The sequence below is a fragment of the Odontomachus brunneus genome, unplaced genomic scaffold (assembly GCF_010583005.1).
Source record: "Odontomachus brunneus isolate Ranch 3 - 2012 unplaced genomic scaffold, Obru_v1 Obru_scaffold_065, whole genome shotgun sequence".
NCBI classification, from domain to species: domain Eukaryota; kingdom Metazoa; phylum Arthropoda; class Insecta; order Hymenoptera; family Formicidae; genus Odontomachus; species Odontomachus brunneus.
The window spans coordinates 1,284,012-1,298,525 of NW_022639515.1; the positions used below are offsets into that span (position 1 = coordinate 1,284,012).

General features: G+C 39.0%; 1 protein-coding gene across 1 annotated transcript in view; it reads right to left on the minus strand.

The window, feature by feature from the left end:
- LOC116846549 (transcription factor kayak) overlaps positions 1–4,210 on the minus strand; it is a 46,607-nt gene extending 42,397 nt beyond the window's left edge. Inside the window, exon 1 of the mRNA XM_032820524.1 lies at positions 3,836–4,210. Within this exon, the coding sequence (XP_032676415.1) occupies positions 3,836–3,967 (132 nt within the window). The 5' untranslated portion in view covers positions 3,968–4,210. The remainder of the gene's footprint in view (positions 1–3,835) is intronic.
- Positions 4,211–14,514: the final 10,304 nt, after the last annotated feature.

A 14,514-nucleotide genomic window follows, 5' to 3' on the forward strand; every position in this document is an offset into this window, starting at 1 on the left:
AGAAAGATGGCAAAAAGTTGTAGAAAGTGATGGAAAATACTTTCATTGAAATAATTTAAATAAATTTTTTACAATAAATGCTTTTTCTTAGGATTTTTTGGGCGGAAACTAAGTTAAGGTCCTAATACAACAGCAGACGGTGCCACTGCAGCTCATGTATCATATCGCGCGTGATCATTCACCAATCTTTTTTAATTAATATCTCGACTATTATTGCGAATATCGCAAAACGGCACAGGATTTTCTTGCTCATCTCAATCCGTTCTACGTTTTCACAAAAGGTCATAATAGAGGTCTGAGACACCCTATATAAAATCACAAGAGTAATTTCATCGACCGGTGAAATTCATTGTATAATCGATTGTATCAAAACTTAAAAATTATTTACTAATCAAACTTTGATGCTTATTGTATATATACTGATGTTACTTTGATATATATTGATTGATATTTAATTTAATCAACCGATTAAATTATTTGTGTGATTACATATATATGACAATTAATTAATATTGATTATTAACTGGCCGATTATTTCAGTCAAAGAACATTTTCATTGAGCAATGCCCAACATTAATGCCAATTTAGTACACTGAGTAACGTACACTGAGAAGAAAATGTTTGATATTTGTAGCTATAATTACATAGTGATAATAATCTTATATACATGTTACTACTACCAATTTCTTGTTGAAACAACCAAAAAATATAATTAGCGCTAAAAATAAATATTTTTTTCTTCCAGAGCACATTAAGAATATTATTATTACTTATATTAATAACTGAAATGTGTTCGTGATTAAACGTGACGCATCAGTCGTGTCCTCGTAATTTATGCCAACTTTTTTTTCTTCCGACTGACTGAGTCTCTCGAGACTACAATCCCCGCGAACGACAGACCCTGGTCGTTGTACCGGCAATAAAACGAGTCTGGACAATAAAAAGTGCCGCGAATATCGCGCAAGTATGACGCGCGATCGGCTGCCTACTTATTTGTATCGTAAATCATATCGGCGATAACGCGAACGGTATATTTTCGCACGAGTCATTCGTGAGCTAAATGAAAATCGTGTTTTTCATACGAACTCGAGCAGCTCGGTTTATAGCGATGACGGCACGCGCTTTGTAAATTTAGCCGCGCGCCACTTCTAATATTCGCGGATAAAGGAGCTTCTCACTTCGACGAAGTGTCGGCACGGTTGACAAGCGCGTTGTCTCGGGCAACACGACTCGTTCCTTCGCGGATTACGACGTTATCGATGAACGTGAGATTGTCGCACATCCGATTTTTCATTGTGTTGTAAACAATTCTCGTCTCGATTAAACGGCGCTAAAAATAACAGGGAAATTAGCGTCTTTACGCAGCGCGTTGTCTTTGACAAGCGTTACGTGTGTATCAAATTCGAAGACAATCGCACTGAGAGAAAAAAAATATTTGATTCAACTAAAATTATAGTTACTTTTGGTCCAAATTATATTTTTTGTAGCGAAATAGTAATAGTAATATGCGTATAAGCCTATTATTACTAACGTTATAGCAGAAGTTAATAAAAAAAATGGGTCTTTTGACCATAACTTATAGTAATTATTTCTCCATGTAATTATAGTTACACTGAAAAAAAAGTGTTTGAGTTAATGAGACTTTGTTTGAACGAAATATATAATTGCTGTGATTGAATTATCAATTGATTCAATGATTGCGACTTGGCTAAGTAACTATATATCAACGCAACTTATTGTTGCGCTAACGCGCGTAATTTGTTTATACAGATACGATATTTCTTTGAAGACGAGTGACCATCGTTTTTGTCCATCCAATTGCTTTTTCTTTTCTCACTGCACAAATGCCAAACATTTTTTTCTCAGTGCAATCGAGTCCGCCTACGTGAAATCGTAATAAGCAGTCGTCCATGCTAGTCACGGTATTCTTATTATTACGTAATAAATGCTAATCACTGATATTCGATTCTCTACATGACCGTTCGATACCAGCGTCTCGTCGCGATCGATCCGCGGAGCATACACCGTGCATATTTTATACGGTGGAAAAATGAGTCATCGCGGGCAGTGCGCGACAAATAGCACTTGCATATTACTTCGCTTGGGAATAAATGTTCTCGCAAAATGGCATGCATTTTTAGCTGGATTGACACGTGTCATACCGTAGCGACCGTCAAGCCACGTAATTCTTCAAGCGATTCCGATAAATATGATATGCATGCGCGATTATGTAATTATGAAATTGCCTTTGGTAGGTCAAAACGGGAAGAACGACATCGCGATCGACTCCTCGCTCGGCGCCGATCAATTTCGATTCAGCCTGAAGAAATGTATCTCGGATGAGAGCGATCGCGTGTCGTCGGTATCATTGATAATTTTTCTTATCACCCGATGTGTTTCAATTGGACCCCGAACTCGAATTTCTTCGCGGAATTTCGACGCGAATCAATTTCTTAACTGGACACACAATATGGGGTTAAAAGCGATATCTCGCGAATGTTTGGTCTCACTGCAACTCTGTTCTCGATGCATTAGCAAAATAGCGTAATTATCGATGACTCTGTCTAACTGCCACGTATCTGCTCGAGCATTTTGTGGTATTAAATTGCCTTTTACATCCGCGAACGAGATAAGAAAGTGCTGCGATGCATTTTCTATACGCTCCATCCAGAGCGTCTACATAGGCTGTTATAAAACAGTAGTACGAATTGATGATAGCACATGATGCCGTAGGAATTTATTTGCTATACTTTGCGCGACACCTCGCAGCCTGTCTGTGTGCTCCTACACAAATTCCTAATGCGCTCAACAGAAGCCTCGACAATTCGTCGACAAATAACTCTCGGATATATTTCCCGCGCATACAAGCTTCGTGTGCTTCTCTTGTATCAATATACTATGTTTGAATGATAATATCGAGGAGATAGAAATGTATAAAATGTCGTCTACGATATGTACCTTCCACACATGAATCTTGTAGTTCCATTTTACGAGTATATTTCCACAAGCGTTTGAAATTTTTATACTGTTCTGAGAAAAAACTATCAATTTCTATGTTTCCGTCTTATTTTATGCGCTTACATTTCTTTCATTTTGCATATTCAAATTTCAAATGGCCAGTTATGCAAGAATGATCTAACCCACGGAATATTAATTTTTGAGTTTTTATTATTAATGAGTAGTCTATATATGTCTTTCTATGTAAAACAAAAAATATTAAAGCCTTATAGGCATCCAAAATTGATTAAAAAAGTTTTTATTTTCTACTAGTCGCGCTACTCTTCATCTATTTTTTAAAGGATTAAACTTAAGCAATGGATGTCCTTAAGGAGAAGAGAATTGACTATGCTTGACTTCTTGAACGACTGCGAAAAATCTCAGTGCTATCTGTACTTTTTAAACCATGTACCAAATTTTCATTTTCATTTTTCTTGAAATGTGTTGGATTATTCGTGGATCGTATCGCTAAATATCAATAGAAGAAAGATGATTTTTTCGAGGCTCGTTTCTCGAGTAAGCCATTGGAGAGAATTAAAGAGAAACAATCGCATGTCTACGTTCCTCCATCGAATTTAACCCGTTTTGCGGCACAAGACGGCTCGCCACTTACAGCAACCACAGACAGCTGCCTCGACATTAACGCATTATTGCCGCGCTAAACGCCGTTACGTAACGCAACCCGCGATGAGTCGTCGATCGTCGGAATTCAGCGCGACGTAATCGCAACTGGTGCATTCGTTAATGAATACACCGGCCGCGAAGACGAACGGAGGTACAAGGTGCACGCGATCGTGCCACGAGACGGCAAAAGGGTGCTTTCTTAGCTGGTACTCACGTTGTTGGGTAGCATGGCCGGGTTCGCGATGCTGGAGAGAAAATCATGGCTGACACGGGAGCTCTGCGAGGTGCCGCTGTCGCTGGACACGCTGGAGCTGTCGTAGAGTGCGTCGGAGACGTCCAGCTTCATGTCGCCGTTTCGTTGCGCGTGGCCACGTATCGGAGCAAAATGCCGCAAACTACGCCTGTCCTGAGCCGGGGACCCCGGAGGCTCTCGATGCTCCTCTGTGACGTAAACGTCGAGACACGGTCGCGACCGACAGGCAGAGACGAGCAGAGATTTGTTCTAAGTCTCAATAATCCTACGTAGAACTAGAAGGCGGCGCGCACGTATTGCAAGTCCCTTTGCTCGAAACTGTGTGAAACTGCGCCCGATGACTCATACCGCGAGGGAATACCTCGTGCGCGTTCGGCAATTCGCTCGAACCACGGAGAGAGTCGAGGTCTCGCGAGCGCGTCTGACGTCATGGGCTATTCCCGGCTGGCCAATCGTTGCGGAGCAGCCGACCACTCGTGCCAGTGCCGTGTTGCGAGCGCTCGATAACGGGGCTACCGTTCATGTAGTATCAGGAAAGTCCACGCCCGTTATCGGTACCCGGTGCCTATAATTAGAACAAAAATACATTTGAGTCACTCTCTGCATTCACTACGTCTCGATCAGACTTTGTAATTATCTTAATGTTTACGATTCTACATGTGTGCACGGAAAAATTAAAGTGACGCAAATCAATTACGCGTCGATCTTTGCAAGTGGCGCGATATAAATTTGTCATTTTGTTCATTGAGAAGACAACAAGCATTGAGAGAGTTTGGTCGACGTGAAATTTTCTTTGCAGACGTTTACGTGAAGTTGCCGCTTTGTTGATTACAAAAAACAAATTCGCAACAGCTTGTGAAAATAAATAGCAAAGTTAATATTGTAGCTATTATGATATATTTTTAACTTTCTCGTGGATCAGCTAACAAGATTTCCTAATCCGTAAACTAGATTCTTGTAAATTTCTAAAAATGAAACTGTTGGCCCACCAGTTTGCACGGTGTGGCGATGATTAAGCATTTTGCATTCTTTCGGGCACGCCGGAATCCGGGGAATTTATGTTATCTCACATCTCTTCATTATTTTTGCAAATTATCTCCCACGATATTTATTTCTCGTTTTCCTAAACCTCTTTGCAAATTCTAGCTAGAAATAAATGCAGAACATTGGGGACAAATGAATTTTTTATTGTAGAAAGAAAAAACTGTATATCCGGGAACGGTAGTGTTTTATTTAATATTTCCTTTCAATTTGATTTATATCTTCACGATCTGTCGAGAACTCAGATTTATATTCGCCAACAGTTATCAGACTTGCGTCATCTCGCGAAATAATCATACTCTCTCAACATTCCTACGAAGGACGCGTTAAGAGGGTATACACGTGAGCATCGTGATTCGTTTTCACCAGCCGACAATTGCGTCGGCGTTTTCTTTTTTAAACCAGCGCAACGCACGAGTGCGCTCAAAATAATATTGTCGTATGTTTGTCTAATATTTATCATCTAGAGTTATCGGTTTATAATCTTATCCTGTGTTAGATACCAATCAATATACGAGGAGTGCTTCATCATATTATTAACCGACGATATTATGCTTATTAACGCATTGCGCGATTCACCTTTAATTAATTCAACGCGAATTTTCAAGATTTACTTAATCACGCTGAGAAAAAAATACTTGGAAACTTATTTGTGAAATATATATATATATACACACACACACATAATAAAGTATAAATATAAAATTTATTTGAAATAAAGAAATTAATTAAAAAATTTTATGAAATAAATTTTTTATAGAAATATACTTTATTTCATAGAAATAAAATTTATGTTTCACAAATAAATTTTTAGGTCTTTTTTTCAGTGCACTTAATTATACTGAGAAATGAAATATTTGAAAAGTTATTTGTACACGGAAAAAAAAGTTTGATTGAATTAACCAAATATCTGGTCCGAATATGAATGATCCAGAAATTCCGATTGAAGTAACCCGAATTCTGTTTAAGTTAACAAGATTCTTGGTTAACTTAAATAGAATTCGGGTTACTTCAATCGGAATTTCTGGATCGTTCATATTCGACCAGATATTTGGTTAATTCAACCAAACCTTTTTTTCCGTGTAGGACCTAAAGTTTATTTCTGTGAAAAAGTTTATTTCCTAAAGTTTCACAGAAATAAACTTTAGGCTCTAGAAATAAATTTTCAAGCATTTCTTTCTCAGTGCAATCATCAATGCATCTCATTCCACGTTATTTGGTTATTCGCGTTTGGGAAAGTAACGTTTCACATCGAGTTTGTCATACTCGATGGAAAATTGCGAACAATTCGCACTCTGACCTCGGTGACCACCGATCGACATTCGAATTTCTAGTTAACGGTAAAGCCTCACTGAGCGAAAATCTCGAACGCGATCCCTGACGCGGCCCGTGTGTCCCGAGAATCGTGCGGATGAGTCACACGACTGGTCGCGTGGGCGCTGGCGACGCGAATGGGGTAGCCGGAACACATCGAACAAGACGCGTGACTCATCGATCTGATATGTCGAATATTTGCAGCTAACCTGCCGCTTAGTAGACTCCAGGGTGGCAAGAACCTGCGAGTGCCTATAAGCGCCTTGCGACACGCTAAGTATCCCTCAAGAAACAGCCTCCAGATAAAAAATAAAAATAATCCAAAGACAGCAGGACCATCAATTAGGTTCACGTCGCACGAAAAGTGATACACACGTAAGAATCGAGTTTCTCCTTACTTTTCGCGTGTAATGTTTGCGTCGTGTTTCCTGGATATTGATCGATTTAAGTGGAAAACAGCTGCCGCAGAAATGTGTACATCACATAATATTTTATTTTTACGCGTAACATAATACACTTTAATTGAATTCTTTATCACAGTTTCACCATCCACACAGGTGTATGCTCCGTGTATTTCGGAGCAATCGCGATTCTTAAGTTTGCCGAAAAGATTTGACTCGATAACGAGCGTCCACATATCCTTAATAATTGAAATGTGTAAACAGCGTGTAATAGATGCCTCATAACCGTGCAAGAGCTTTCTACAAGTATTCGTAGCTGTATCACGGGCTCTATCGGCCACAGGTGCCTGAGAGCATTAAGGTAGAGGAAACGATAGGTCGAGGAGAACGTCTAGTGCGGGTTGCCAACCTGCTCAAGGTCTCGTGCGGTTCTGAGACTTTCAAGATAACTATCTTTATCTTCAAACAAGAAGGACCATCTTAACATGGTCACATGATTGACACGGAGTAGACCCCGACATGGAGTAGATTTTAAAGTCAACTTGTGTGAAAGATCGTTGTTCAACAGAGAGCCGAGAGTACAATCCCTTCGCTAACAAGGCTTTTGTACTTATTTACTTTTCTTTAGGAGACATTATAACTATTTTGATAATATAGTCTTTCTGGTTTCCTTTTCTGCGGAACAAGGTGCATGTGAGCGCAATACGCCGCAGAGACGGCCACCAGGTACTTCTGAGATATAAAGTTTCGCTAATACGCTGATAAGATTCGGTGTAGCCTTTGAATTCTTTCGCGTCATGGTTTCGGCTTTTCCCTCGACATTCCGCGCGTTCCCCTGCGCGCCGCGGCGAGATACGAAAACGAGCTACCTAAAAATAAAGGCTACCTAAGCTGCGGCGACGGCGATGTCGGCAGGCAGTATTATGCGGCGAAGGGAGAGATACATCTCGTTACGGGCATGTAACGAAGCTCACGGGGCTGACATTCACCCGCTTAGCTTCGCGCCATGATGAAATTCGAATAGACAGGCAGCCGTCATCCTTGAGCTAGCTTCTGCCTGCGACTCCAAGGTCTCGTCTTAGCCGCGGCACTTAGCCTGAAACCCGGCCGATCGGAAAAATGACGACGCCACGGAATGTCATTGCCGTTTGGTACATCGTATGTGCATCGCCGTGCAGCGGCGCGATCGCAAACACGCGCACCCGCCGCGGCAGTCAGCTGCAAAAATAGAGAGCGCGAACGCGAACGTGTTTGCGAAACACACGTGGCGCGTGCGTTGAAATTTCAGTGGGAAAACTTTGTGCGCCGCGCGCTCGCGAACACTGAAATCGCCACTATCGCGATCGTCTTCGCCGTTAGCAAAAGATCCCATTCCCCTACCCGTTCTTCCCTATGTTTCGGAAAGTTCCGATCCCTCTCGCAATCTGTACGCGGTGCGATATCCTTTTCTCAATAGTCAGCTGATATCTTTGTAAAGGAACCTACTTTCTGAATTGTTCGTAACTTTTCTTAATCAGAGTGACTGAAAAATCATATTAATTACAATATAGTTGTACAATATTTTTATGATATAAATGTATAATTTTATGATATAATTGTATGGTAGAATTATCAGCGCGCATTTGGATATATTGAAAAAAAATATCTGAAAATAACAAGATATTTATGCTATATAATAATAGATATTTATATAAGATATAAAAAAACACTGAGAGAAAAGTACTTGAAAATTTATTTGTGAGAGGTAAGGTTTGTTCTCTCTCTCCACAGAAAGAAATTTTATTTCACAGAATTAAACTTTACATCCCACAAATAAATTTTCAAGTGTTTTTCTCTCTCAGTATAATAACATATATATTTAAATTTCTAAATCCTCTTATCTCTCGATAAACAATAATAATAATAAACGATTACTTTCGTGAAAAGCAACAGTTTTAGATAAGTTTAGATAAATATGTTTTCCCTCCCAGAAAAAATTTTCACAACTATGTAAATATACACAGAAAGAACAATTAGATTGAATAAAAAAAACACTTCTTTTGAATAGTCCAAACGAATTTTTTGATTGATCGAACAACATTTTGTTGGACGCAACAAAAATATTTATTCGCGGCTTAGTTCCAAAGAAATATTTTTGTTGTGTCAACCAAATAATTTTTTTAGACTATTCCTAAGAAACATTTATTTGTTAATCACTTTAATCAAACGGGGAAATGTATATTTCATAGCTCTCTCTATTAGGTCTTCGAGATTTAATTGCTTCGAAATTTAATTTAATGGACTATATTAAATGAGAAGATTAATGGACGAATAAGTAAACAATCGTTTTTAAAATCATCTTAATTCAGAATAGCATAACGGTAGAATCATAATTTTCACGGAATATAATAATGTAAAAAAAGATATGGGCGTAGATTTTGCTCTGTCATACTATGCGATTTCATTATTATCGTTAGAAGTGCTTGAAACGACAGAAATTCCTTTATCCAAATAAAATGTCGATAAGATAACGTCGCAAACGTCGTGCACATTACGCCACCGTGCCCGTCGTTGAAATATTTCCATGTCGATTTCTTTATTGCGGGCGGACATCAGTCCAGAATGTATAGAGATAAAAGCGTTCGTAGTCGGAACCTTTCTTCGCGAAAGTCCCCTGAACAAACGTGCAACATTGACATTAGCGAGCTAAAATTTATATTAAATTAATAGGAAATTTCAAATATAACGAAAATATATCAAGAGAAAAAATATCTAAAAAATGAAAAATATTTATTTGATGAGTACTGATAACATATTTACTTGTACTAACATATGTGTTTTATATATCTGTACATTGATATATTGTGATATATATATGTATGTTTGTACATACACAGAGAGAACAATTTATTGAATCAAATAAATGTTTCTTAGGAATAGTCTAAAAAACACTTAAATAAATCAATTAATGAATTAAACTAATTAATTAAATGATATGCCTGGAAAAATTTCGTGAAAAGATAATAAATTCCTTCTTTTCTACTTTTTTCTACTTGAGCAATTGTATTTTTTATTGTAACTCATAGCAAATATAAATTAGATGTATCTTGTATTCCATTTTCTTAAACTTTTCAAAAAAAAAATAGCAATATAAAGAAAAAAGAAATTTAGATATGCTTATTAAAAAAGAAAAAAAATCTGTCCTGGGAATAGCGGTCATTTTTAGTCACTACTGAAAAGATTAATGAAAGCTGGTGATTGAAAGGGACAAGAAAGGTGCAATAATCGTCGCCGGGTACCACTCGTCTTTGTTTCACGGTGCATTTGCTCGTCACTTACTGCGCACGATCGCGCTCACGTCATACCGTCGGATAGAACTTGTTTTTTCTACTGTTCACGTCGGCGAAACGCGCGATCGAGTCACGTGCCCGCTGATCATGCAATATTTTCTCGGACAAAGCGGGACAACAAAGGAGGAAGCTAAGCGATTTGCGAAGTCGAACTCCCCGAGCGGACTCTGCTCTCGCAGCTGCCGCGAATTGCTGAGCGTATCTAGCCGCGACTACGGAACCTCATGTGAAATGACTCAACTTTAACACTGCTTTCCTCCGCGACCGAAAAAGCCACGCACGTGCGTGCTTGGTTCATTGTGCGGCGTACGCGTACGTCGGTAGGAGACAAAGTGAGTCTGGTTTAAGATTACAAGTGCGTCTTTTCTTTTATTCGACGACAGTTGTCGCACGATTAGAGAGACGCGGGTTAAACTTTTTTGAATTAAATTTTTCTCAATTTGATAACTGATTTGAACAAAAATCAGATTAATTTGATTAATTTGATTAATTGATTATTGATTTGAGTAAAATGTTAATTGTCAATTAAGTACGATAATTAATTAAAAAAATAATTAATTGCTCGTAATGTCCTGGTTTCCAGAATGTATTCAATTCAATTATAAGGGAGATAATTCGATGCATGCAATTAACCCGATTTTTATTAATGTTTATTTCCATTTAATGATCGTGGCGTATTTTCGGCTTAATTTTCGAATCTGCAAGCGTTCGACAGCGATTTTTTATGATTGACGCGAAAGCTTACTCAAAAAGTGATATCATTTCGAGATATTTTTGCGATTGAGAAAATGAAATAATTTTCAAACATTATTACGATTAAAGCTCATCGCCGTGCAAAATATTTATGCGCTGTCCGCGACGGTCAAAGATCGCGGGTCTTAGAGCGGCGTAGTAAAAAAAACTATAAATTGCGCAAATCATCAGACGGCATAGCATTACTCGTAAATAGTTCAGGAGAAGACGTCGGCCGTCTTGTTTCAAATTCCACAATTCTACGTACCTATGCGATAATACTGAGGAACTGGCACGTTTAATATGCGTTTCATCGTGCATGCTTTATTAGCGGGACATAGACGTGCAGCTTCCCCGTAGACGGGGGATATTAAATTGTTGTCGAGAAGTACTTTACATACAATGGAGCTTGTTGAATTAGGCCCCGGGCCGCACAAAGACCCACGGCCATTGTTATTGTCGGCTTCGCCTCGCTCGGATAATAAAAGCGGACCCACGAAATTTCGGATGTCTGTCATCTTAAATTTATAATTCCTGGGACATGTCTTCTGCGTTCGCGCATGGACACGTGAATAATCAGTTATTTGTAATTAACCACGGCTGTGTAACGTTACAATCGAGTCGTCAAGGTGAAAAGAAAAATATTCAAGGTTTTCTGATAATCATATGGTAAAGATTTTTCAAAAGATGTTTATAAGAGAGTTCAGTTAACTATAAAATTAAATCTGACGAGAAGAAGTGAGATATGTATCTCGCGTCTCTCGCGATAAACGATCGTTACCACTGTGGAATCACTTTGATATCACGTTAATCGTGAAAACCTTGAAAAATCTACATTCCTGCCTTCACTTTCAAAGGAAGCATTTTCCCAGGCTTAAACAATGTCTTTGTTCCCTTTTTCCGTCGACTACTCGGCGGTTCCATTGTCTTCCGCCTGAGGCCTTGACGACGCGACTGCAAAACCGGGACAATATCGAGATTCGTTTCCCATTTACCATGAATGACACGGTGACAAAAAAGTTAGATTATTGCGAGACACAGTAGGAAGGCACGTATATAGAACTAGAGTGTACAGTGTTTGTATTGACCAAGCATGTTATCGGGATATTAACTTTTTTGAGCGTGATACGATAAAAATAAACGACATGGTGCAAAAACCAGTTAACCCGAACAGTAGTTACGAACTTGTTTTTGCATAAAATCGTTCGAGTATGTCGATACCGATTTTTTTACTTTAGATTTTATTTACTCTCACGTTTATAGCCAAAAAACATTGACAAGCGATAGTTACATATGCGCATTTAATTTTTACGTAAGATATCACCTGAAATTTTTAGGATTTATTTTTAGAATTTATTCTCGATGTTTTTCGCAATATTTTTAGAGGAGAGAATATATATGCTATTCCTGTTACTTGAAGCACTTTATTAATTTCGCCGTTCAAATGTTAAGAATATAAATTGGGAATTAAATTTACGTAGTTTGTCATTTGTTATTACTCATGCAATTATCAGGCATGAGTAATATTTAACCGCATAGAAAATAATTTAATAGAACACGGCTTTACGAATATCGCGGTTCAAACGTGGCGAGATAAGGCACGATTTCTATCACGTTTTACATCACGCTTTTCTCTAGCACAGAATCGACAGATAGATAAACGCATCATTCCGAGTATGATTAACACCGCGTTTTATTATACAAAAATAGATGCACAAAAAAGGTAATCTAATATCAGGTACACGAACATTAATTATTATCACAATTAAGGAAAGAATGTCATGCAAATTAGAAGGACTTAATTCAATTGAGCTTTACAATAAAGCACTTAATAATTCTAATTACAGCTCGCGAGATTGGCTCATTTGGGCTCATAATTAGCTCATTTGGGCTCATAGTAGCTCATATATTGGCTACGAGACTAACTTTAAAACGGGAAGCACACATTCTTGCATAAAGGCATAATGCACAATGCATAAGAAAATTGACCAATCAGAGTCCTTCATCTTCATTGTGGCAGTAGAAATGAGGACTCTGTTTAGTCAATTTTCTTATGCGTTGTGCATTATGTTTTTATGCAAGAGTGTGTGCTCCCCGTTTAAGAAGGAAAGCTATCAAAATAATATTTAAAAATTCGTGAATATCTTAGAAATATTGAAAAACATTTAAAAAATTTGAAAATTTATGACATATTTCATGATATATGATAGAAAAATTAAAAAAAAAATTAGATGATAATAATTGATTATCCGAAATGCTGCGTTTATCATGAATCGGTTATTGTGTATAATCGATAAGTAAGTTTTCGTTAATGTCAGCTTGAAATGGAAGTTATCAACTGCACAAAACATTTTTACCGACATGCTGAAACACTTGTTTCGACAGTTGGTATATTCCGATCTCTTTCTACACAATACACCGTCTCATGAACCGTCCTTTTCTACTACCCACACAGCGAATTTTGCCTGTAAATACGAACAAAAAGGCACAAACTTACCGAAACACGAGAACGAGGCGAGTCTCGAAGGTTCAATTAAGTTCATCAAATAGTCAGGAAAGCACTTGACTCCCTTCTTCGCACGACTCCGTGTTTTCTACAAGACTTGACAGGCACCGCTTACTGAGCACTGAAGGATATCGCGATCAATTGGGCTTGCCCAGGTCAAACTATGCGTTAAAACGATCGCCCGTCACGAGATTCGACACTACCGAATACGAACGCGCGCGGAATTCACTCGCGCATAAAAGATACGAAAAACATGGAGTAGACGCGAGAACATTCGAACCGGCAACTGCCGCGAAGGTCTACTAGAACGAGATCACGTGATGTGATCACGTGATGTCATGTACGCTGGCGTCGAGAAATGGCGCTGCATATGCTTTGAGGTGCCGTTCAAATTACAGCCAATCATAATCGTTCTCTAAGCTCTTACTTAGCCAATCAGAGCCTTCTTCTCAATACTCCCTTTGATTCTCGAACTTCGACAACTCAATCGACACGAAGTTCAGCCACTTTGAGAACGTGTGCAGCGTGATGTGGTCGCGTCCGAAAAGCCGCTCCGTATTTTTCGAGATTTCGACTCGTCGGAGGTGAGTCTTGTGCACAAATCGTCGGGAATGTAACTGAAAGCAAGTCTCGCGTTCACGTCGCGATAAAGTGTCGTTGAATAATAAAGAAGTTCCGAGCAAGGCGTCGTATATTCGTGACGTTGGGTAGTAAATCTCTTTAAATTTCTCGGAGCGAAGTCTCACTAAAAACGAATGAAAACTGGCAGTATTTTCATTCGAATTATCGTATATGAATTATCGTCGTAAGTATCGTGCGTTTGTTGATAACTTGAACAGTTGCCGAAAGCAAATATTTCGTGCAATAGCTTGCCGACAATACCGACCTAGTTTCCCGCGCGCGCGCGACTTTATTCGAGAAGCTCAAACGTTACAAGATGGCAGCTCTACTTACGGAGCAGATCGCGACGTGACAGTCCAAGTTCAAAGAGTTGTTTCGTGTTTAATGCGATGTCGGCTCCAAGATGGGCCTCGTGAGTGAGTTTTCGTCGCCGGGAGTGCCGAGCATAAATTTGATGTGACTGTGACAGCGAAACGTCATGTATCAATCGCCGCAAGGGGATGTGCCGCGGAGCCGGTCGCTGGGAGTGCCGTGTGCAATGTCGCGCGTTTACAATAATTTTAGAAATTCGGGATTCAAGTCGCTATCCTTCGCATCCTCGATCCGTCGAAGAAATCTTGCGCGAAATATCGCCGGGAGTGCCGAAAGTAAGTCTCGTGTGTTTAGCCAAACAGTACAAGATATCCCGGGATTACC